Source organism: Centruroides sculpturatus, unplaced genomic scaffold (assembly GCF_000671375.1).
Source record: "Centruroides sculpturatus isolate CEXI.00-Female unplaced genomic scaffold, Cexi_2.0 scaffold258, whole genome shotgun sequence".
NCBI classification, from domain to species: domain Eukaryota; kingdom Metazoa; phylum Arthropoda; class Arachnida; order Scorpiones; family Buthidae; genus Centruroides; species Centruroides sculpturatus.
In genome coordinates this window covers 65,695-93,579 of record NW_019384607.1, presented here as the reverse complement: position 1 = coordinate 93,579, position 27,885 = coordinate 65,695, and the positions used below count along the sequence as shown (strand labels likewise).

The 27,885-nt window shown below is 29.0% G+C and overlaps 1 protein-coding gene across 4 annotated transcripts in view; it reads right to left on the bottom strand.

Annotated features, from left to right (window-relative positions):
* LOC111625166 (E3 ubiquitin-protein ligase CBL-like) overlaps positions 1-27,885 on the bottom strand; it is a 179,498-nt gene that overhangs the window by 103,827 nt on the left and 47,786 nt on the right. For all 4 annotated transcript variants that reach the window (XM_023368218.1, XM_023368216.1, XM_023368217.1 and 1 more), the window contains exons 2-4: positions 16,654-16,800; positions 9,183-9,314; positions 3,460-3,597 (exon numbers count right to left, since the gene is read on the bottom strand). In XM_023368218.1, the coding sequence (XP_023223986.1) occupies positions 3,460-3,597; positions 9,183-9,314; positions 16,654-16,800 (417 nt within the window). The remainder of the gene's footprint in view (positions 1-3,459; positions 3,598-9,182; positions 9,315-16,653; positions 16,801-27,885) is intronic.

The following is a 27,885-nucleotide window of genomic DNA, read 5'->3' as shown; positions in this document are numbered from 1 at the left end:
TACTTAAAAAAATTGTAGCTAGATAGATAATGTAAGAAAATTATAGATTGCATGTTTTAGCAATTGCTAATTAATTTAATAACTAATAAAATAAAACCAATTTTGCATATTGCATTTGTATCTTTATTTGATACATTGCTTATAAGAATATGATACAATTAATATAAAGAAAAACTTTAAAAAATGAGAAAACAGCTATATAAACTGCATTAATTTTGAAAAGAATAATTTAATACAGTAATCATTTTATCATCTATTATTTAAAATAGCAACTAATTATACTTGATGATATAACAGTTATATTTAACAATCCTATCTATTTTGCAGGATCATGAGAGTACAGTAGAGCCTCGATTATCCGACCTAATTAGGGACTGGGGTTGGTCGGATAATTGAAAGGGTGGATAACCAAAAAGTTTGAAAAAAATCTATTATTAGTGTAGTATATTATTATATCCCATGTAATTAGTATATCGCTATTAACCTACTTTGCGTTGAATTTTCATCGATGTTAGGCCTAACAAAAATTTTTTAAAATAATAATCATCGCTATTGTATCGTTAAAAATTAGAAAGTTAAGCCTCGTTTAAATACTGGCTCCCTTTCATGGTCGATCCAGTGTTGCCAGCTAAAACACGTAAAAATAATATTAAAGTAGCCAAGACATAGCCAAATATTGTAGCGCCACATCAATAGCGGACATTTGAAATTTGTCAACTAGGATGGTCGGTTAACCGAGGGGTCGGTTGATAGGGGGTCGGATAATTGAGGCTCTACTGTATTTTCTGTGAAGAAATATCAAACAAATATGCAAACATTATGAAAAAACTAGCTTTAAAATATGCAAAAACTCAAACAAAAATGGCAAGGCCAATTGACAACAAATGATTTTTTGACTTTAATAAGAAAAAAGAAAGAATAATAATATTAAATCACCCATCAAACAAATTACAGGAAAAATTAAATAATATTTTAACAAATTTCATATAAAATTTATCATAATTTTCAATTTTTCTCACGTTTCAAAAATTCTTCACATTCTTCACTAACAATATTTTAAGTGAAATATATTATAATTTAACAAATTTTGAGTTAAAAGAATTGACTGCATTTATATGTATTTACTTCCATTTTCTAATTTTTCTTTACTTAGGCTTTATATTTATATCTCTGTTTATTATAAGAATTATAATTTTTTGGGATAGACCAAATAAGGGTTTTTGGATAATACAAAATACATAATAATTTGGCTGTTTGTTATCTAACACTAAATACTCTTACCTTTCTGAAATACTCTGCCTAAATATCAGCTGATTTATTTGAAACTGCCTGAAACAGAAGACTTATACTAAAAGCCTCAGAATAAGGTGAAGAGTAGCATCTTCTATTCAATACTAGCAATTATATATGTTTTTATTTTTCAAAAATATTATTATGTAATAAAAGTAAAAAATTAAATCTAGTCATTGAGTCCATCATTTTTTATTAGTTTCATAAAGAAGTGTATTTAACAAATGTACAGTATGTTCAGCAAAATGAAATATTTATGGTGACCAACAAAATCACTTACTTCCTATATTTTTATTCCTTTCCAAAACAAAACAATATTTTCAAATACCTTAGATTTTAAATGCTATTTTCTTTCTATTTTGCATTTTATATATTTTTTCCTCCCTTTTTCTCTTTCCCCAAACTAAAATGAGATTATTCAGCTGAATAGTTCAGCTTTGAGAAAGTCTTCAGCCCAAATATCAAATACATGCATTTAGTATTTAACTAAATACCAAATACTTTGAACAAATATTCTCAAATACCAAGTAATGCTGGCTATTCAGTTCAACACTAATAATTTTATTTAAAAAGAGTGTGTTATTTATATTATGCAAAATTTGTTTTTATTATTAGTTGTTAAGTTATGTAAATCATATATGTTATTTTGATATATTTTTTTAAATAAGCACAATTAACATTGTCTAAAATTTATTTTAGAAATGACATTAAATTTTTAATAATTTCATTACAATTCATTTTATAATTTCAAAAAGAAATAATAAAATTTGCAAATCCAAATTATAATTTAGCTTTCATTAATAGTTTGAGAAACACAAATCTCTTTGACTATGAAAACTAAAATAAAATTAAGTCTGTATTATGTCAAACTTTTAAATTAATTTACAATGTATTCATTTTAAACTCTTAAAGTTTTAAGATTGTTGCAATAACTCCTCAATAAAATGAATGCATCATACATTAAGTATTTTACATCATGTTATAACAGATAAATCACTGATTATCAGGCAACTGATAGTGGCATCATCTTTACTGCAGACAAAATTACAAAAATCTTACTTAAAATTTCCACAATTACTAGACCAGATCATTATTCAGTGACAGATGCATTGAATTTGGCATATGTTTTGGGATGTACTACTTAAAATGTAAGTACAGTAANGCATATGTATATATATATATATTTGCATAACTTTTTCCTATATAATTTAATAGTAAAAAATCAGGTGTCCGATTTTTTTCATTATATTGTTAGCATATGAAATGGGATAAAAGCAATCCTTAATAGCTAGGAGAAAAAATATTTTGGAGAACGAAATATGGAGAATTTGGAGAATATTTTGGAGAACGAAGTTCTATTTTTAGTATTAACATTGCTGTTCTAAAGTTTGAATCTCATTCTTTCGGTTTCTTGTTCCATTTCGCACATATTCAAATTCCTCATAACTGTAGCCTGATGAAGACCCAGATAGGGCCGAAAACATTCACTGTTTTGTAAACATGTATCACTGGAGTTTATAAAGGTTTTTGTGTGATGAATTATTTTGGAGAATTAATATTTCTATACAATTTAAATGATCATTTTGAGGTTACAAGAAGAAGGAAAGATAATATTCTAGAACAGACAAAATTTAAAGCAACATATAATCCAAATACCAATGATTTATAAGCATTGGTTAAAAAGCCCTCTTATAAATTTTTAAGACTTCTACATGCTTAGCAAGACCAGAATCTTGAATCTGCTTCATATTTGCCCCATCTCAGTACACAATGCACTTTGGTCATAAGGTAAAGGCCAAGAGAGTCATGCTATATTTGCCTGCTTGGTATCATAATACCACTGGATTGTTACAGTAAACAAAGCACTAAGCCAATTGTAACAAAGTCCAATTTTAATCATTTAATAAGAGCGTTTCTAGTTGTGCAGACACACAAGGCAAATATAATAAATGGATCAGAGATGTTAAAAGTTATTATTAAGTGACTTTTATTGATCCCAAAAACAGATAATTCATCAAGACTCGAACCAAAGGTGCCAGGAAAAAAAAAAAAAAAAAAAAAAAAAATCAGAAAAAAAATCAGAAATATACCTATACTTTTATACAAAACTTCAAATTTAAACTTTTGCCTTCTAACTTATTTAAACAGATTCAAAATTGAAATACTTACAAGCCTTCCCTATATCCATCCAGTAAAGCTTGACATAAAGACTTATTTTGAGGAATGGTTTGTAGAATACTGCCATCTGCAGTAACATAGCCAATAGCCCATTGACCTAACCTTGTGCAACTTAATCTAAATACATAACTGTCAAAATAAAAACAAATTCATTATATTTTGCTACAAGTAAATAAATTTTCTAAAATAATAATAAAGAAATACATACTTACATAAAAATTTTAGCCAAGCATATTTATTATATATTTAAGTATTATGTTTAAGTAAAATATAAATATACACGACCATTGAAACCCGATACCTTAAGCTAATACATCTACAACAGATGTAAATGATCAGGCTATATTTTGGATATACAGTAGAGTCCCGATAACTCAGCACTTCATAACCCGGCCACACCCTGGCAGGGCCAAAAAAACCCTAGTTAATTTTCATTATAAGCAACTTTATGCCTCAAAGTATTTTTCTGAGGTCTGTCTTATCAGGTAAATTACTGTACACTGTGTATTTATTAATTTTCATTTTCATGTAGTAAAGGCCTTCAAAAAGTACATACTTTTCCTTTGTTTAAGGATATATGGGCAGTTTATTCTCTGTTGTATTCTCAAGCAAATAATACATACAAGGACAGTACAGTATTTTCTGAGGAAACACTCGTACTTCTTCTTTTTTAACCCCATTCTCGATAACCCGGCATTTTCACAAACTCGGCCACCCTTCAGTCCACATTAGGCCGAGTTTTCGGGACTACTGTATAATAATACAAATTCATTTCTAATTTATAATTATATATCCAAAATATATCCCAATCTTTTAAGGCTGTTGTAGATGTATTAGTTTAAGAAAAAAAATTAAGGTTTAAAACAAAGACAGTTTCTTATGCAAAGAATATTCACATTTCTTTTTTATGAAATTATTTATTATTATTAAACATCTTTTCCATTAAATTATTTGTAATAAAATAAATCTCAATTTCTATACTTATTTTGTTAAAATGTAAATTTTATTAAAGAAATTGGGTTTAAAGTAATTTATTCTAGAATTATAGCAAAAATAAGTTATAATGGTTAAAATACTTTGAAAGTAATTCATTTTTAAACACATTTACTATTAAGATCCAGAAATTAAGATTTTAGATCTGTAACATTGAAAAATCATCTTTAGCATCAACAATATATGGATGATGATGACAATATATTATTATTTGGTATTTGTTTAATTCTAATAGTGCAAATTTATTGTCTTGTTTTATTAAATGTTTAACATTAAATTCCTATAACAAAAGTGAATCTATTATACATTTCCTTAAACTTATTCTGATTTCTTCCATTGTTTTTAAGATAAAAACTCACTTTTAATTTAGTGACTAAAAATTAAAATTTAACTCTGTACATTTCTTTTATGAATCTTCTTTGAACAGAAAAGCTCCAAATGCAGATTTTTCAATAGTTACATTACAATGCTTTTGCTATTCATATTATTTTTAACTTGATTAGTTACAGCAGCAACAATTGAAAGCTGAACCATGGAAGATTACAGCTATTATATATATATAATAGCTGTAATCTTCCATGGTTCAATATATCAGCTGTAATAAATAAATAAATAAATATATATATATTTATTTATTTATTTATGGATAATTTTTAAAACTAAAATAGTTTTAATAAATATGATAAATCTGAATACGCAAGCAGCAAGCCACATTAAAACAATATATGAATAACATGTTGGGTGCCGCAGGTATAAACATTTAAATATATGATACATATTTTTATACCAATAGAATTTTTATTGGACTTAAATGGTAATTAATGATTTTAAGAATTTTCTAAGATAAGTATAATTGCCATCTTTATTTGAATAAGAAATGCCTAGAATAATCAATTTACATATACAGTAGAGCATCAATTATCTTAAATTGACTTCAGAGAGTATTACTTCTAGAAATTACAATTTTTTTATGTAATAATGATTATTGCTAATCTTCTGTAGACCCTCTATTGAGTTATCACATTATCAAAACTAGTGTTAGGTTTTATTTATTACAGTACAAATAAAAATCATGATTAATGAGTCTGGCTTCTANAAATTTTATATAAAATATATATATATATATATATATATATTTGCATAACTTTTTCCTATATAATTTAATAGTAAAAAATCAGGTGTCCGATTTTTTTCATTATATTGTTAGCATATGAAATGGGATAAAAGCAATCCTTAATAGCTAGGAGAAAAAATATTTTGGAGAACGAAATATGGAGAATTTGGAGAATATTTTGGAGAACGAAGTTCTATTTTTAGTATTAACATTGCTGTTCTAAAGTTTGAATCTCATTCTTTCGGTTTCTTGTTCCATTTCGCACATATTCAAATTCCTCATAACTGTAGCCTGATGAAGACCCAGATAGGGCCGAAAACATTCACTGTTTTGTAAACATGTATCACTGGAGTTTATAAAGGTTTTTGTGTGATGAATTATTTTGGAGAATTAATATTTCTATACAATTTAAATGATCATTTTGAGGTTACAAGAAGAAGGAAAGATAATATTCTAGAACAGACAAAATTTAAAGCAACATATAATCCAAATACCAATGATTTATAAGCATTGGTTAAAAAGCCCTCTTATAAATTTTTAAGACTTCTACATGCTTAGCAAGACCAGAATCTTGAATCTGCTTCATATTTGCCCCATCTCAGTACACAATGCACTTTGGTCATAAGGTAAAGGCCAAGAGAGTCATGCTATATTTGCCTGCTTGGTATCATAATACCACTGGATTGTTACAGTAAACAAAGCACTAAGCCAATTGTAACAAAGTCCAATTTTAATCATTTAATAAGAGCAAGTTATACATCCACTATATTATTCCTATTCCTGTTACTCACTTACTTACAGGACATAGCAACTTTAAGCAATACTTGCATAGATTTAACCTTGGAGACAATCCACAATGCAGTTGTGGTATTCAGAAGGACCAAACACCACTTCATTTAATTTTTTATTTTCACTTCATTGCAATAGGTACGGTACAATCACATTAGGGATAGTTTAATGAGAGCTGCTATTCTTGAAGGGCACAACTGGCCTTGCAACCCGCACCATCTCATTCACATGCGTACAATGTTCCATCATCTACTCGCATTCATATCCCTTAGTGGGGCTCTTGAGAGCACTCACTCCGGTGACACAGATGGCAATTAGCTTTCCCTTGCTTTGTTTCAACTGTCAGTATATAGCTGCCTTTCAACTTTGTATTTTAATTCTTATTTTCTGTTTTCTTTTTCAGTCTAAATTCGGTTAGTCATAGTTTTAAGTTAGATTACGGACTCTTAGCTTGGTTTACGGTTAGGTTATGATAGGTTAGGTTAAATTAGATTAGGGTTTGTTAGCTTTAGTTGTCTGGTTAGGTTTGTCCTAGGTTATGGTAGGTTAGGTTAGTAAGTTAATGTTTAAAAAATAAAATAAAAAAAATATTAAAAAAATTTTGGGGTCATGCTCATTTGTCTCGTCTAGTTTGTCACTGTTTGTTTATTAAGATTCACAATTGCATTCAGTTTTATTAGTATTAAGTAGTTATAAGTCTTCCTACTAACAGCCATTTGGCACTAATTTCTACACTTGGCCTGCTAAGTGCAAATTATTATGCAATGACAAGATTAACAGGAATACATACATACAAGAAAGACATCAGCCGTACACGAAGTGTTTAGCTGGCAGATAAGAGGGTAAGGAAAAGGGGGAGAAGGAGGGAGAGGAAATAGACAGAGAAAGGTAGGATCCCTCTGAACAGCATACATAAGGCTACAGTACCCTCTGTGTTTGATGTTGGCATGCAGTTTTTAGGGTGCAAGGCCCTAGTCCCCTGAAGGGTCTAAAAGTAAACCTGAGTGTAGCGAACACCAATAATTGAGTGCTGTTACAAATAGGATGATGTTGAAAGACAAAATTTAAAATTTTTCAACTTTTTCAACTAATCAATGTTCCTACCATTGACAAAAAGTTATGCACCCAGAAATGTCCAATTACTTCAAATCTCAGCATACAGCTATCTCAGACAAGTATGTAAATGATTACCATTGTCATCCAATTGCATGCCAGAATATGTCACTATAATGCTTTAAAAATCATTATCCCAATATCCCAAAAACTTGCAAAGACTCTGTGTTCACAATTTTCAGTGTACCTGTTTGGAAGTCTTTGAATGCCAGGGTATGCAAGTGAGATTCAGTCAGACATCATGCACAGCTGAGTAAGTTTGAGAAAGGCTACATCTTTGGGATGTGAAAAGCAGGATTGCCAATTTCCCACCATCAGGAATGTTCTGACTAGCTGTGAAGAGGTATTCATGATCAGAGTATATATACGTAGTGAGCAAACTCTGGACACTCCAGACAAACCAGCAGAGAGATGCTTGTCTGATTGTGAGACATGTATCAACAGCTGCAATAGCATCTTTATTCACCATCCAGAGATAGGTGTAAATTTTGCTACAGATTCCTCTTTTCTCATACCTAAGCAAGCAAGGAACTAATAGAGGCATACTCATTGGCATGCTGATCTGAAGAATCGTCTTGTATGACACTGGTGTGCAAGTGGTGCAAGACATACTAACAGCACAGCAATACATTCAGGAAATTCTGCACACATTTGTTGCCTTTCAAGATAACAGTCAATTGTACAAACCTAGGATTTCCCAGGAATATCTCTGTCACACCACCACAATTACTTGGCCTGCCCAGTATCCTTAGTGATCATCCATCAAACATTTATGGAACCAAATGTAATGCCAGCTTTGCTCAACTACAACTGTGAGGAATCTGGAAGAGCAGTTGCAACATTCCATGGCAAATCTGTCAGAAGATAGCATACAATCCTGTATGCCTCCATGTCTGACCATATTATCCAGGCAAAAGATAATCCTACAAGATACTAAAGGTTCCTTTAAATTGTGCCATTTTTGCACAGGAAATTGTCCCTTTGCTATGACATTATGAATTAATAATAGCAATAATAGTAAGTGAGACTTTATTAATAATAAGTCAAGTGTGTGTGTACACACACACAAACACACACACACTTGACAAAAACACAAGCACAAGTTATATTTACAGTACAGTAATACCTCGACTTATGCGAACCCGGAGTTACATGATTTTCAAATCTCATCGATTCGTCTTTTGTTTGAGCGCCCCGCAACCCTTGATTACTCACTCACCCCACACTATTGTTCAGCTTATATGTTCGGATGTGTCGTGCAGAATCGATGCATAGTTACAATTTATTGTGTGTTATTTATTTCTGTTTGTTATATCTACGGAGACTTGAGAGACTATGTGGTGATTTCTTGTAACCATGAATGAATCAAAAGACAAGATAAGATTAACAAGAACATTTATTAGCTTACATACATCCGACTTGGATTTTACACAAATTGCAAAATTATACCCCGACTTATGCAAATTCGAATTATGCGGTTATCGCTTGGTCCCACCTATTGCATAAGTTCGGGGTATTACTGTATTCACAAGTAATATATATACACTGTAAATATATGTACACACAACAGTAACAGATATTTGTGCATTAGTTTTATATAATTATGTTATATTTGTCAGATTATGCATTTATTCTCTTCATTACTCAATTATTTAAGAAAATAATTATAATTTAGTAATAATAACAAAAGTTAATTTTACATTACCTTCCAGGCTTATTTGTATATTTCTGTAATCTTGCTTTCACTTCATCATATGTAAGGAATGCTACATATCCTGGATGAGTTACTGCTAATATCTGCCAGTTTCGTAATAATGTTGACCAGGGTTGAAATAACCTTAATATATAGAGAAAAATTAAATTTTATTAAAGAATCAAAACAATTATATTCAACAGGTTCACACATAAAAATTTTGAAATTAAAACTCAACAATCCCAATAATCCTGCTCTAAAAAAAACCCATCAAAATAATCAATGTAACATTAGATAATCTAATCTATAAGTAAAATGAATTTTTTTTTTATTTATTTTNTGTGTGGTATCACACCTGTACAGGAGAGAACAACAGGTACAATAACTACCCTATCCATCCTCCACAGATGCCTTATTTCCTGGGCAAGTTCTGTGTACTTGCTAATTTTTTCAGTGCATGTGTTTTGTACATTGTGAGTGTTTGGAATGGCTATATCTATAATGTATGTGATTTTATTGTGTTTGTCAATGAGTGTGATATCTGGTCTGTTGTGGTAAATTGTTTTATCTGTGATTATGGCTCTGTCGTAGTACATTTTGTGCGTGTTGTTTTCCAATACTGTTTTGTGCGTGTTGTTTTCCAATACTGTTATTATGATTATTATTATTATTATTATTAAAGTCTATTTTGAAGAAATTTTTATACATTTTATTAAATTTATTACAAAAGTTGCTTTTAGCCCTTGATATAATTAAATTAATTAAAATATCTACAAATGTGAGGCAGATAATAGTAGATATTTTAATTAATTTAATTTAAATTTAATTACTTTTCATATCAAATTACTTTATTATTTGTTATAATTTAAATTTTATTTGTTTATTAGATTCTTGACAATACTGTAATTCAACCAATAAAACTATTCAGATTTAGCTGAAGTATTATTTCTCAAGTATATATAAAATAATATTGAAAAATTCCTTTATATTTAACTCTAAATTCAACAATTTAGTTATTAATATAAAACATTATTAGTTGAATTTCACTTAAAATTCTGAATTATTATTTTTTATTTTCCCAAGAAGTTTAGTTCAGTGAGATAGAAAAAGTTAGCATCCTAAAATTTGTCCTGAGCTAGAACCCAGTTGGTCCATTTATAAATCTAGTATCATCCAATTGTAAAGAGATTGACATTAGATTCATTGTTTGATCTTTAAGCATTTTATCTATGCATTCTACTTTTACTAACATGCTATAAACTAATTGTTTATAGTATGTTAGTCCTTACAGAAATAATGTTTATTTCTGTAAGGACTAAGGACTAACATACTATAAACAATTAGTTTATAGCATGTTAGTAAAAGTAGAATGCATAGATAAAATGCTTAAAGATCAAACAATGAATCTAATGTCAATCTCTTTACAATTGGATGATACTAGATTTATAAATGGACCAACTGGGTTCTAGCTCAGGACAAATTTTAGGATGCTAACTTTTTCTATCTCACTGAACTAAACTTCTTGGGAAAATAAAAAATAATAATTCAGAATTTTAAGTGAAATTCAACTAATAATGTTTTATATTAATAACTAAATTGTTGAATTTAGAGTTAAATATAAAGGAATTTTTCAATATTATTTTATATATACTTGAGAAATAATACTTCAGCTAAATCTGAATAGTTTTATTGGTTGAATTACAGTATTGTCAAGAATCTAATAAACAAATAAAATTTAAATTATAACAAATAATAAAGTAATTTGATATGAAAAGTAATTAAATTTAAATTAAATTAATTAAAATATCTACTATTATCTGCCTCACATTTGTAGATATTTTAATTAATTTAATTATATCAAGGGCTAAAAGCAACTTTTGTAATAAATTTAATAAAATGTATAAAAATTTCTTCAAAATAGACTTTAATAATAATAATAATAATAATCATAATAACAGTATTGGAAAACAACACGCACAAAACAGTATTGGAAAACAACACGCACAAAATGTACTACGACAGAGCCATAATCACAGATAAAACAATTTACCACAACAGACCAGATATCACACTCATTGACAAACACAATAAAATCACATACATTATAGATATAGCCATTCCAAACACTCACAATGTACAAAACACATGCACTGAAAAAATTAGCAAGTACACAGAACTCGCCCAGGAAATAAGGCATCTGTGGAGGATGGATAGGGTGCTTATTGTACCTGTTGTTCTCTCCTGTACAGGTGTGATACCACACACACTACACAAAAGCCTGGGAACATTAGAATTGAGTAGAAATACATACATAACACTACAGAAGGCCACTATATTGAATACATGCCACATTGTTAGGAAATTCCTGAATACAGACACTGACACACTTCTTTAATTTCAGTTTTGTTTTGGTTGCTATGCCTTGACTTTGGTCCGGCATAGTACACAGCCACCGGTGTGAACCGAGTATAACTCACAAAACCCATCATAATAAATCACATCAGGCATCACATTCATTGACAAACAAACAAAATCACATACATTATAGACATAACTGTACCAAAATACCCACAACATACAAAATATGTACACAGGGAAAAAAATGCCCAAACTTATCCATGAAATAGTGTGTGTGAAGAATGAGATACTTATTGTACTAGTAGTCCTCTCTTGCTCAGGTGTCATACTAATATACTTATTACACAGAAGTTTAAGAAGTCAGGAAATTCTTAACACAGGTACATCATAGATGAACAAAACTTTTTCTGTAGCTATCTACGCCTTGACCTTGGTCTGGCATAGGAGCATGCTCCAGGATACCTTCCATCAACACCACCCCATCATATATATATATATTAAACACCATAGTTTTGTGCTGATAAACCACAGGTTGTATTTGAAAGTCAATTTGAAAGCAGGTGTCAATTATGGAGTGATTTGGATTAACTGAAGTTTTTAACTCCTAATTACAAACTCATCCAACAGGTTTTCCTTTACCTGAACTTATCAAACACATCTCATCTTTAAAAAATACATGAAAACTATATGAAACAGTCATTAAACTGCCATAACAATGTTTCTCAAAACATGCACAGCCTTTAATTCTATCCTGTTCATTTTCCATATTTCAATCCATGCTTTACATGATATTATTAGTAGGCACTCTTACTTGAACTTTATCTCGAAAGCATGTAAATGTTTAGTAATGCCCCTCCACATCAGATCTATTGCAAAAAGTATAAGAGGTAGCCTAGGATCACTGCAATGTGGATATATCACTTACACAATAAACATGAAACACTAAAATGGCAGTGTATTGGAGAAAACCTGTTCTTATTGAGGAATGTAATGGTTTCCTCTCAGAATATTGAAACAAATTTATATTTATTGCCTATCAAAGTACATTAATATAATAAACAGTAAAGATTCCACTTATCTTGAAGAATTGTGGCAACCTGTCTTGGATAAAATGAACTTTGAACAACTAATTAGATCAATGAAAATAAAAAAGAAAATTAAGTTAGAAGAGAAAATGGAAATAAGATGATAAGGCTTCTGTGGAGAATGGATCTCTCTTATTTCCTGGTTGAGTTCTGTGTACTTGCTAATTTTTTCAGTGCATATGTTATGTATGTTGTGAGTGTTTGGAATGAATATGTCTATAATGTATGTGATTTTATTGTGTTTGTCAATGAGTGTGATGTGTGGTCTATTGTGGTAAATTGTTTTATCTCTGATTAATTTAAGGCTCTGTTATAGTACTGGTACATTTTGTGCATGTTGTTTTCCAATACTGTCTATGGGATGTATTTGTAGTATGGTTCATACATGTCTAATAATTTGTGTTTGTTTGCAAGCTCTTGGTGTATTATATTTGCTACTTGATTATGTCTATGTAAATAATAATAATTTATTATTATTTTACCATTTACCAACATTACCATATTATTACAGTATGAGCGTTGATTATCCGAATGTTGATCAACTGAAACGTCGGTTAACTGAAAGCATTCCAATCGGACTGTGTCATACTGAATCAAATGTTTTTGATACTAGATTAACTTCTAAAGTATAATTTTTTTGTTTTTATATTTTTCAATATATTTATTTTGTTTGTACAAAATATAGAAATAATTTTTAACAATACAATAGCCACAATTATTATTATAAAAATTTTTGTTAGACTTAACATTGATGAAAATTCAACGCAAAGTGACACGCAACGGAGAAAAATTTAAACATGGGATATACTAATATACCATATTAATAATGTATTTTTTCATACATAATCAGTTATCTAAACAACCCCAGTCCCTAATTGATTCAGATAATCGACACTACTATATTATTATTATTATGTTGGGTTTTGTGAGTTATACTCGGTTCACACCGGTGGCTGTGTACTATGCCGGACCAGAGTCAAGGCATAGCAACCAAATCAAAACTAAAATTAAATAAGTGTGTCAGTGTCTGTATTCAGGAATTTCCTAACAATGTGACATGTATTCAATATAGTGGCCTTCTGTAGTGTGATGTATGTATTTCTACTCAATTGTAATGTTCCCAGGCTTTTGTGTAGCGTGTGTGGTATCACACCTGTACAGGAGAGAACAACAGGTACAATAAGCACCCTATCCATCCTCCACAGATGCCTTATTTCCTGGGCGAGTTCTGTGTACTTGCTAATTTTTTCAGTGCATGTGTTTTGTACATTGTGAGTGTTTGGAATGGCTATGTCTATAATGTATGTGATTTTATTGTGTTTGTCAATGAGTGTGATGTCTGGTCTGTTGTGGTAAATTGTTTTATCTGTGATTATGGCTCTGTCGTAATACATTTTGTGCGTGTTATTTTCCAATACTGTCTGTGGAATATACTTGTAGTATGGTTCGTGGATGTCTGCCAATTTGTGTTTCTTTGCAAGCTCTTGGTGTATTATATTTGCTACTTGATTGTGTCTATGTAAGTAATCTGTCTGTGCCAAGAGCTTGCAACCAGAAGTGATGTGTTGTATAGTTTCTGGCATGATGTGACATTTTCTGCATGTGTCATTTGTGAGTGTTGTATCTTTGAGTATGTGTTTTCTGTAGTTTTTAGTATTTATGACCTGATCCTGTATGGCAATCATGAATCCTTCCGTCTCCCCAAAGAGGCATCCCCGATCTAACCAGCTGTTTGACGCAGTTTTGTCAACAAAATCCTGGGCCAGGTCGTAAGGATGCCTGCCATGGAGAGCCTTTTGAGCCCATGATTGCTTAATGTTGTCTATGCTTTTTATATGTTGTGTCATGTCTGTATGTTGTGAGTGTAAGTTTAATGGTGTGTTATTTGAGTCTGCTAGAGTTACTGCTTTATGTAACTGTGATGTTTCTTGTTTCTTGTAGAAAAACTCTCGCAGTGACTGTATTTGTTTGTAGTGAAGGTTAACTATGTCAATCAGGCCACGTCCGCCTTCTTTACGTGGAAGGGTTAATCTTTCTGTGGCGGATTTAGGATGATGTTGTTTATGCTTAGTAAGTGTTGTTCTTGTTTTCCTTTGGAGTTGCTCGAGATCTGTGTGAGTCCAATGTATAACTCCAAAAGAGTATGTGAGTACTGGGATGACATATGTGTTTATTGCTTTAACTGTGTGTTTTGCATTTAACTGTGTTCTAAGTATAGCGTTTAACCTACTTTGGTATTCTTTAATTAATCGTTGCTTTATTTGTGTATGTTCTGTTAGTTTGGCCTGTTGGAATCCTAAGTACTTGTAGAACTCGCCCTCTTCCATGGATTCAATAACGTCTCCATTTCCAAGTGCAAAATCTTCTTTCTTCAGGATTCCTTTTTCTATGTGAAGTTTTTTGCATTTGTCTAGGCCAAACTCCATTTGTATGTCCTTAGTGTATGAATGTGTGATTTGTAGGAGTTGATGAAGTTGTTTTTGTGTGGATGCATAAAGTTTTATGTCGTCCATGTACATGAGATGTGACAGTGTAAACTGTGTTGTTTTTTCATGTCTGATATTGTAGCCATATTGCGTGTTGTTTAACATGTTGGATAATGGATTCAGGGCTAGGCAGAACCAGAGAGGACTCAAGGAATCTCCTTGAAAAATTCCTCGCCTAATGAATATTTCGTTTGTTTGTATGGAAGTGTTACTAACCCTGAGATGCAGTGTTGTTCTCCAGTGCTGCATAGTGTTTTCGAAGAATGCAATGAGTGATGGATGTATTTTGTACATGTGTAGAATATGTAGCAGCCAACTGTGTGGAACACTGTTGAATGCTTTTCTGTAGTCTATATATGCCATGTGTATGTTTCTGTGTTGTTTGTGTGCTTGCCGTAAAATGACTAAATCTATGAGTAACTGTTCTTTGCATCCCCTGTGATTTCTACGGCAGCCTTTTTGTTGTTCTGTCAGAATGGCGTGTTCTTCAACATGTTTGTATATTTTGTTTGTTATTATTATTATTATGGTAATATTAGTAAAGTACAGTATATTTTACATATTAATGCCATTTTGGGTCAAGGTCAAGACAAAACTACAGAACAAACTATTATTGTGTGTACATGTTTTTTGTTTAATTAAGTTATGGCAATGCAACATGGGTGATCTGCTAGAGAAAAATGCCTTCCAGGAGGTCTTTTTAAGGGTAACTGTCCCCAATTCAGGCATTACAGACAGAGAAAAACCCAGAAAAACTCCACATGGCTAGCCTGCCTGGCGAGGCATAAACCCAAGACCAAACTCTCAGTGTTCAAGGAACGAAACTGCTTTGCAATTGGTCGGCACATGCTATTTGAGTATAGGTGTTTAAGATTTTTCTGATTATATAAGATTTTTCTGATTATATATTCTGATTATATATTCATAATAGCATGTGCTATTATGAAGCCCTAATGTTTCTAAACTTTTGTGCAGTGTGTGGTATGAGACCTGTGCAAGAATGATTACTGGCACAATAAATACCTTAGCCATTCTCCACTGTTTTTTGGGGGCCAAGTTTGGAGTATTTAATAATGATTTCTGTGTAGGTATTTTGTATGTTACGGATATTTTAGTACAGCTATCTCTACAATGTACATAATTTTTTTTATCTTTGTCAATGAATGTAATGTCTGTTCTGTTATGATAAATTGCTTTATCTGTGATTATGGCTTGGTCATAGCATGTTTTGTGTGTAGTTTTTGTCCATCTGAGGTGTGTATTTGTAGTATGGTTTCTGAGTGTTTAATAGTTTCCGTTGTGTGACAGCTTTTGATATAACCAAATAGCAAATGTAATACATCAATGTAAATAGTCTGTTTGTGCTAAAAGCTTGCAATGTGTTGTACTATATAGTTTTGGGCATGTTAAATTAATTATTATTATCATTATATATCAATCATCATCTGTATACCTTTATTATTATACTCATTATCATCATCAAATTATTTCATCATATATTATCATTATATATAAATAAAATGGTATTACGTAATACTAAATGTATGCGCATACCTTGTAAAAACATCAAATTCAAAATTTGATATGTAATCATTACATGTCAAATCTATTGTAGATTTTAAAGCCATTGCTTCTAAACCAGAACTGATTGGATGAACTTGGTGTAGCGTTTGCCGGAATAATCTCCATGTTATAATTGTTCTAAATTTAGAAAATACAGCATTTTATTATTATAAAAAAACTTCGGTTAATTGCTTTTNAATCGGTACATTCACCGACATTGGCGAATTGCGCAGAAAAAATTGAAATATATAAAAGCAAATTGCATGATTCATGCATCAATTCTAGAGATTCTGAAGGGTTGCCTTCGGCCTGGAAATACTTTATCAAACGATTGGACAAATCTTAATTTATTGCGGCGATTTTAATATTTTTTCGCATAAAGTGCATTTCACTGAATTTCTATATAACGTTTTAATATTTAGTTAACCTATGCTTATTTTTTCGTATACATTTTTTGTTATTTGTAACAATAATTTTTATTTATTTTATTAGTCTGTATACATTTATATATATATTTCGCTCGTTATTTTATTTTATTTGTATTTAAATTTTTGTTCTATTTTATTTATATTCAAATGTTCTTAGCCTGACGATGGCCAACTGATTTGGCTGAAAACGTTTGCTTTACATTAAATTTTTTCTCAGCAAATTAAGGTGTTGTGTTTTTTTGATTTATATACTAATGCTGAGTAAGTGTACATCAACATATTCTGAAATTCTCAATGAAAGAAAACAAAAATGTAAACAATTAAAGATGGGGATACTTTTTCCAAAAAATGTAAGAGATCCGAAACTAAAATTTTTTAATAAAAACATTTCACTTTATTTTATGATAAAATACATTTTAAAAATTAAATTTATTTGTATTCTGTATTATATTGTATTAATAAACAAAATTATTTGCATTATTTTTCACTTATGTAGAACCTAACTCTATACCTCAGTGTAAACATTGATTCATTTTACACCAAATCGATTTGCACCGGCTTTTGTAGGAATGGAACTGCAGTGTAAACCGAGGGCTACCTGTACTGCAAAAACGTTTGACCATCTTTAACAGTCTTCGTCAGTTAAACAATAAAATAACAAAAAAAACATTAAAGAAAATAGAACATAACGAAATTAAAAATATGAAAAATAATAAGTGCGCATGCATATACAATGTCGTGCACTTGGGGAGTATTAGCATATTTTAGTATAATTAAAACTAAATAATGTCTTCTTATGACAAGAAAACTGAAAAATAAAGTTTTCACAATCTATTGTATAAGTTCAAAGTAATAATTAATAAATGGAGTTGTGACTTCAATTTATGACTAAGAACTACATATTTATAAATTCATGTAAGTTGAGAATTCACTGTATATTAATAGCAAATAATTTGATAAATTAAAAAAAAATAATAAAATCAGGTTTTTAATAAGTATATTTAAAATTACCTGTACTACTTCATAATGTTCATGTACTATATGTATATAGTTTAAGAATTATTTTTATAACTCATACTTAAGTAATATGGTTAGCTTTACTAAGATTTCAAATGTATTTATTACAAATTTGATCAATGTAAAACATTAAAAATATTAAAATACTAAACGTTTAGGTACCCATGAGTCAAGTTATTAAACTTAATAGTCCAATAAATGGCATCCGAATCCATAGTGTGAATGAATGTATCCCATATCAGTTCATTCAGGAAAACATCTTATGACACAGTAGCACTTCCGGCAATCACAAACTATCGTTAGTGAGACAAATCTACTTCTTGTTGGCCAGAAGATAGATATCTGACTGACAAGAAATATATATCTATCTCTCCTTAGCCACCTTGAATTTTCCCGCTCAAACTGGCCTTATATATGCGCTAGGGTGACCGGTGGTCGACCAATCAGGGTCTCCGTGCATCTGTAGCTCTACGTTGGGTTAACGTATCCTTTCAACTATGGAAAGTTTGATGGATTAACTTTGCGAGTTAGACAATGATTGGAAGCAAAGTGCAAATGTTAAAAGGAGCATCATCACATCCATTCAACCATATTCTGAAATCAAAAAAACACAACACCTTAATTTGCTGAGAAAAAATTTAATGTAAAGCAAACGTTTTCAGCCAAATCAGTTGGCCATCGTCAGGCTAAGAACATTTGAATATAAATAAAATAGAACAAAAATTTAAATACAAATAAAATAAAATAACGAGCGAAATATATATATAAATGTATAAAGAATAATAAAATAACTAAAAATTATTATTACAAATAACAAAACATGTATATGAAAAAATAAGCATAGGCTAATTAAATATTAAAATGTTATATAGAATCGCCGCAATAAATTAAGAGCTGTCCAATCGTTTGATAAAGTATTTCCAGGCCGAAGGCAACCCTTCAGAATCTCTAGAATTGATGCATGAATCATGCAATTTGCTTATATATATTACAATTTTTTCGGCGCAATTCGCCAAAGTCGGTGAATGTACTGATTTAATAATTTCTGCTTCGTCCCATTTGACGATTGAGCCTTTAACTTGCGCCATTTGCGATATTATCCAAAGGGCCTTTCTCTATTGCAGTAGTGTGTTGGATAGGCAAAAANTGTGACCTTGAACTTGACTAAATATGCCAATTTTATAAATTGAAACGAAATAAGATTGAACTCGTTATAACATTTATATTGAAGATAAACTAACTTAATTTGTAATTTAATAAGTTGAATTTTAAATATACATATACGATACGTTATGATTTAAATTTTCCTACGCGAAAATCTAATTCTACGTTGTAGAACAACTGTCTGTCTCATCTGACACGGACTGACTCACGAAAACGAGGGGAGAAGCGTATGTGGAGATAACTTTGACGTTAGACGTTTGTTATCAATACCGTGAACTGAAATCTGGCTACAGCATACGCATTGATAAATAATGCATTTATTCATAAGCATGTGGGAAATAGAAGCAAGCTGACACAAATATATATCAACAGCTGTAGAAAGAATTGTATTTCCGGCTGTCGATCAGGAAGCGTATAAATGAATTTCCTTGTGGAATAAATTGTTAAATAAGAAATGAATTTATGATTTAGAAATAAGCTGACTTAAAACGCCTTTCGTGTCAATTTCTTTTTTTTTTTTCGTTTCAAAACAAATATCTCATAAATCTAACTTTCAAATATACTTAAAGAGCGCCAATTATCACACTATTGCAAACTCCCACCACAGGAAACGTTCGAGGACTTCCGTCTGTTTTCTGTTTTCAACACACAGGAAACAGCGAACATAAGTCGCAAAGCTCTGAGGACACTGTTAATAACAATTTAAATCTCGTTACGAGGAATACTCTAATCGACCTTGACCTTTCTACATTCTGAGGTTTATCATTAAAATGCTTTGAAAATTAATATTTTTTTCCTCTTTCTTTTCTTTCCAAAAATGGTGATAACAGGAAACAATTTATCACAAATGTATAAAAATACCTCATACTCATTCTATTAAAGTGTTTGTTAGCTAAAGTTATTTGTTGATTAAAAAAAATACTTTGAAAAGGTTCGTGTTTTAAGCATGTTTACGACGAATTATTATTCAATTACGTTATGGAAGAAAATGAATAAAACTTATAGAAGCCAAAGAACTGCATTTGCAGCTGTTGAAGATTCCAAAATCATTTACAACATATTTAATAATTTATATACTAGTATTACTGGAAATTCCAAACTTTTACAATTGAAAATTTTAAATATGATTTTTAAAAAATTATTTTAAGTTACAACTTTTTTCAATTTTATAAGCATTATAAATACTTAAATATAAACTGTAAAATAAAAAAATAATAAAATTAATAATACTCTTAAAAAAACTTTTAAGATGTATTTCTTTAAAACAATTCAATACAAGTTAAAACCACAACATTTAAGAAATATTCGTGGTAATGTTTTAAATGAATTTTAATGTGGTGACACTGAATGATTCATTTAAAATACAGTTTAATTTCCAATATAAATTTATAGAGGGAAAGCTATCTGATAAATAATTATTTATCAAAGTTTATCTGAAATTACTGTTCAATTTAGATAACTCCATTCATATCCTGTAAATAATAGTTGGTTTTCCCCAGTAGTAATAAAAGAAAATTTATTTTGCATAAGTAAGCAATACTCTTAAACAAATACACTATTTCTAATATATAAATATCTCTATCAACTTAAGATTTATATATATGTTTGAATTTATTATTTAAAAATTAAGTGATGATTTTAATAAACTTTGCATTTAATTAAACTCTCAACGTTATACTGTATTAAAAAAAATAAATATATATATATTTCCATAAATAGGATTAATTTAAAACTGCTTAAATCCAAATCCAATTACTAAAACTTATAGAAAATAAACCTACAAACATGCAGAAATTATTGATCGTATTGTTTTGTACAATATCAATACAGACAATATTTCTTAATTGCATTTCAATCTAATCACAGATAAAATTTTCGCAAATTATCTAATATAATAATAAACAAACACTCCTGCCTAAAATAGTAACGAAGTTATAAAAGTTGGAAACGAGTCATGACTATTGCACACAAACAGCAGCTACCGATATCCACGTGGTTTTTCATGAATGAACGAATCTAGGGTCGGCTGCCTGTTGGCATTTTGCCCGTTAGTGGATAGTTTCTCATTCATATAAACTCTTGAAAGAACGTATATATACCAGTGAATACAAGTGAGAAAACAACTGATGCTAAAAATCTCTTTCAGACGTATCAATTTTAATTTCGAAACAGTAGAGATAAAAGTGATCAATAATCATTTTCGTTTCATTTCATTCGGTTGAATTTTTTTATAATCTAAAAAATATTTAATATGTTAAGTGTAAATTAAATATTCCACAGAAATTACACGTTTCAAATGACAGTACTATTTTATAATTTACGACAGTAATTAGATCAGTATTTAAAAATTTACGGCTTAAACCACACACAATCTTATTTTCATGATTGTCGACAATGCTTTTTTATATTTTTTACTTATAATTTATGTTAATTAAAACGCGTATTGCTGTTATAATAAAAATACTTGTACACTCGCAGAAATTATTTTAAGTCGTATGTGACCTTGAACTTGACTAAATATGCCAATTTTATAAATTGAAACGAAATAAGATTGAACTCGTTATAACATTTATATTGAAGATAAACTAACTTAATTTGTAATTTAATAAGTTGAATTTTAAATATACATATACGATACGTTATGATTTAAATTTTCCTACGCGAAAATCTAATTCTACGTTGTAGAACAACTGTCTGTCTCATCTGACACGGACTGACTCACGAAAACGAGGGGAGAAGCGTATGTGGAGATAACTTTGACGTTAGACGTTTGTTATCAATACCGTGAACTGAAATCTGGCTACAGCATACGCATTGATAAATAATGCATTTATTCATAAGCATGTGGGAAATAGAAGCAAGCTGACACAAATATATATCAACAGCTGTAGAAAGAATTGTATTTCCGGCTGTCGATCAGGAAGCGTATAAATGAATTTCCTTGTGGAATAAATTGTTAAATAAGAAATGAATTTATGATTTAGAAATAAGCTGACTTAAAACGCCTTTCGTGTCAATTTCTTTTTTTTTTTTCGTTTCAAAACAAATATCTCATAAATCTAACTTTCAAATATACTTAAAGAGCGCCAATTATCACACTATTGCAAACTCCCACCACAGGAAACGTTCGAGGACTTCCGTCTGTTTTCTGTTTTCAACACACAGGAAACAGCGAACATAAGTCGCAAAGCTCTGAGGACACTGTTAATAACAATTTAAATCTCGTTACGAGGAATACTCTAATCGACCTTGACCTTTCTACATTCTGAGGTTTATCATTAAAATGCTTTGAAAATTAATATTTTTTTCCTCTTTCTTTTCTTTCCAAAAATGGTGATAACAGGAAACAATTTATCACAAATGTATAAAAATACCTCATACTCATTCTATTAAAGTGTTTGTTAGCTAAAGTTATTTGTTGATTAAAAAAAATACTTTGAAAAGGTTCGTGTTTTAAGCATGTTTACGACGAATTATTATTCAATTACGTTATGGAAGAAAATGAATAAAACTTATAGAAGCCAAAGAACTGCATTTGCAGCTGTTGAAGATTCCAAAATCATTTACAACATATTTAATAATTTATATACTAGTATTACTGGAAATTCCAAACTTTTACAATTGAAAATTTTAAATATGATTTTTAAAAAATTATTTTAAGTTACAACTTTTTTCAATTTTATAAGCATTATAAATACTTAAATATAAACTGTAAAATAAAAAAATAATAAAATTAATAATACTCTTAAAAAAACTTTTAAGATGTATTTCTTTAAAACAATTCAATACAAGTTAAAACCACAACATTTAAGAAATATTCGTGGTAATGTTTTAAATGAATTTTAATGTGGTGACACTGAATGATTCATTTAAAATACAGTTTAATTTCCAATATAAATTTATAGAGGGAAAGCTATCTGATAAATAATTATTTATCAAAGTTTATCTGAAATTACTGTTCAATTTAGATAACTCCATTCATATCCTGTAAATAATAGTTGGTTTTCCCCAGTAGTTACTTACAAAACTATATTGAAAATATTTTGTTATAACACTATTTTATGAAAAGTTTTCAGCAATTTTAAACTTAGTTTTATAGTAAATACCATGGAATTTTTATATTATTAAAATAATAAAAATGGCAGCAAATTCAAAGAATTAATGAAAAATATTTTTAATTTTAGTCTTATATACAAATTAATTTATCATATATATTAAATAATATAAAAAACACACTATGCCGTGTGTATTTTATTTAAATTTTATTTTTATTTTAAACAAATCAACATATGTTGAAAAATAAATTTTTTAAAACATCTACACATTTGATCTTTAAAATTTGCTAAATAAAACTTTTCTAAAATTCTAATTTTATATTTTCAGATTTCCTTTTCATCTGACATTTAACTCAAATGGTTCAGTATGTATACAATGCGCTAAATATTTAATATTAAATATATTAATACCATTTTCAATATGTTACTTAAAACACTTTCAAAATAAAAACAAACTATTTTCTACAATAAACAAATAAATGGCATTATTTTTTAAACATTTATTTTCACTCTCTATTACTTTAAATTAAAACTTAATATTAAATAAATATTTACACTTTTAAATATATTTCTTTTGATGTAATTTGTATACAATATGATTGATTATAATTCATGAGAAAGATATTCAATTATATATTCATTAAAATAATTTTTTCCCTTACTAAACTTTGAAAAGCTATACCAAATTAAAGTGCCAAATGATTCCTACAATTATATTACTGTAAAGCCAAAAATATAGTTTGGCTTGTAACTTTGACTATCAGTTAGTGTAATTTGGCAGTTTGATGTAGTATGTGTATAGACCTAACAGTTAAGTTTCATATTTAAAAAGCTGTATTACTAATAAATTATCAACATATGGAAGTCCTAAAAAATGAAAGTATATTTTAACAACAATGTTACTTGATCTTGTTAACATATGATTCATAAGCAGTTTCTTTGACTAAAATTCTGTTATTTGAGTTTCATATTTAATTAATATGGGCTTATAAATATTGGCAAAAAACTTACTGAAAAAAAATTTAACTGAAGTAATCAAACTTTATATTACTAAACAACAGTATATTTTGTACAGCTTCCAAAAAAACAAATTAAATTTCTATATAATTAAATGTTTATATTTTATGAGGATAAACTGAATATGCTCTTAAAACATTTAAATAAAAACACTTCTAATCAATTAACAACTTTAAAATATATACTCAAATATAAAAAGTTTTAAATTTCTATTTTCATATTTAATATACAAAACTCTCCTATTAGGACCAGTGGCATTTCATTAAATCAATGTTAAAATTGTCTTATATTTTACTTTTGAATTGTTTTCATAAATCTAAATGGATTGAAAATATAAAAATTTTTAAATAGTTTTTTACATTATCATAGCAGTCAAATAAAGCAAAGCTGCATATATAAATAGAACTTTTAACAAAAAATAGAAACTAAACAAATTTTACTTCCTAAAAATCATAATTTACAAAAAAACTCTTAATTTTACAGCTTAAAAAAAGAAAAAAAAAGCCATTGATTCTGAAGATAAAATAAATTTAAAAGATTTTACAGTCAATTTAAATGTATGTAATATCAGTATGTATTTAAATATGAAGAAATAATCTTTACAAATTTCACTTCTCCATACTTGTGTCATCATTACAATGCATTTTTATATGTTTAATCTAGAAATAATCTTAGATTTAAAAACAAAATATGTAGTAACTTACAAAAAACCTAGGTAAGACAATAGATAAGGATAAAATTTTAAATGCATTTGAAAAAGCTTAAGATCAATGCACTTATAAGCAAAGACAAAATTTTAATTAACTTAAACCTAATTAAACAGGTTATTTTTGAGCTATTTTCTTCCAGAATTTTCTAAATTTAATTAAATTTCTAATTATTAATATTAATACAAGATGGTAACTTAACTACTGACTTTTAAACAAAATATGTTAATTGAATCATCCTTATTATAGCCTGAAAATAACCTAGTCAATTAGGTTTAACTTGACAAACGTACTATGAATTAAATAAAATGTATATCCAAAAACTTGAATAAATATTTTTCTTACATATACCAAAGAAATATAAACCAAATAAACATAAATCATATAACAAAGCTATTATTCAAACTAATAATAAAGCAAATATGGAAATAAAGTCAAAATTCTGGCAACTTCATTACATCCCAACATAATTTTTATATGCAAAATAGTGCGAATTTTGCAATAAATGATCTTGCTAAGACATACTTTTTTTTGCTCCTTCTGCCCTGTGGGCACTAAAAGGCCCTCTTTTAACAAGCCCATTATATGTTCGACCAAGCCGCACAATAGTTTTAAAAAATTCTTTAAAAAAATGAAAAACTTTAAAAACCTAATATAATTTTCTGGAAAAACAAAGTGAAAAAAATTATACCAAGATATTTATTTTTGATAAACCAATGCCACAAATCATTGTGTCTATACTTGTAGTGTGCAGTTGTAAACAAGTCAGCATTAAAATCCAAACTGTATTTAATTGCATATAAGATGAGGCTTTATTCATTTTTCACTGCTTCAAAAACCTAGGTTGTCCTATATACATGAGCAAAGGATTCTTTGCATCTTTGCAATAATTTTTGTGAACAGTGTATTTGCATTTTTTACTGGATGCTCACTCTTGTGTTTAAAAACTAAAGTATTTTATCTGGGTCATTTGAACCCTTCTTGTGTATTGTCAGGAGTAAAGATGAATAGCAATAGAAAAAGCAAAGTTTTGAATTAATTCCAAATTGAAATTCCAAAATCACACGGGAGCCCAATAAAAGTTTTAATCCATTCTTATGTGAAAACAGATGATTATTTCGAAATCAGAATTCAGAGAAACTCATAAGTGTAACTGACAGAGTGGATTCGAGTTAAGAATTGGCAAAAAAAGGTTCCTGATTGTCCCGCTTTACATGAACAAATTATGTTGTCGATTTTACAAGATTTTTCTATAAAGTTTAAAATGCCAGTAATTTTTGCAGGACAATGTGTGAATTTACATGCATTTGATATTTCATTTGTGATTAAACAAAATAAAATTAGAATTGTATTAATAAATCTAATTTTCTTTAGTTTGATCTTTAAGTCACACCTTGTCCTATATGTGAGATTGTTTTATATGTGAGTTACTATGGTATACAAATATCCATGCTGAAAATTAAATTAACAATAACACAAATGTGTTTTTGCACTTCAAAATAATACAGCAAAATTAAAAACAAGTATATTTGAATCTATTTATAAATTAAATATAAGTCCAAAAATCTTTTTGAAAAATAAATGAAATACTCTAAACAAAATTTGTTGAAATTTGGTACACACATACACACAAAATTCACTAAAAAATATTGTAATCAAGCATAAAAATAAATTTAACAAGCAGATCTATATCTATCTACTAGAACAATGCATATCTAAACTTCTTGTTTCCATCATCAATGGCATCACTTGTATGTTACCAATCATATTTTTTTTATTACAGTAGAACCTCGAAAACTCGGCCTAATGTGGACCGAAGGGTGGCCGAGTTTGTGAAAATGCCGGGTTATCGGGAATGGGGTTAAAAAAAATAAGTACGAGTGTTTCCTCAGAAAATACTGTACTGTACTTGTATGTATTGTTTACTTGAGAATATAACAGAGAATAAACTGCCCAAATACCCTTAAAGAAAGGAAAAGTACGTCCTTTATGAAGGCATAGAGCCTTTACTACATGAAAATGAAAATTAATGAATACACTGTGTACAGTAATTTACCTCATAAGACAGACCTCAGAAAAATACTTTACGAGAGCTTTTATACTTTTATAAAGCTGTCTATAATGAAAATTAATTAACTAAGGATTTTTTTGCCCTGCCAGGGTGTGGCCGAGTTATCCGGAGTACCGGGTTATCGAGAGCCGAGTTTTCGAGGTTCTACTGTAGTATAATTTCTTTGAAGAAAGGATTCTAAAATTTAAATTTTTAGACTGAATCCTAAGTATTCATACTTAATTACAAAAACATATGCTTTAATGAACATGAATAAATAAATAGCATCCATCTTCAAAAATACTTGCATTGTAGAACTGAAAAATTCTATAATCTAAGCATATTTGAAGATAAATGAAAATCTGAATATTTAATTTTTTTTCTTTATGTTTAATGCTCAATTATAACAATTTAAATGTGTGGAGTTTTTCAAGTACAGCAGTCCCTGATAACTGAGTACTAAAAATTCTGGGTTTTTACTAAACAGATTATACATGCTACGGAATCTCTATCCCTTATTCTTTCATCAGCAAGTGTTTTCAATACAAAATAAGCTTAGTTTTGCAATACTTAATTTTATTCATATTATAATGTATTAATTGACATTTATGTAAACATTGATACCACAAATGCCCATTTAGCATTATTGTTCTTTAACAATGACATTTAAAGACATACTGTCGATAAAAAACAAAACATCAGTTGCAATTTTATTATTCAGTATTGTATTTCATAGTAAAAATCGCTTATTAAAAATTTGAGTAATATATATATATATATATATA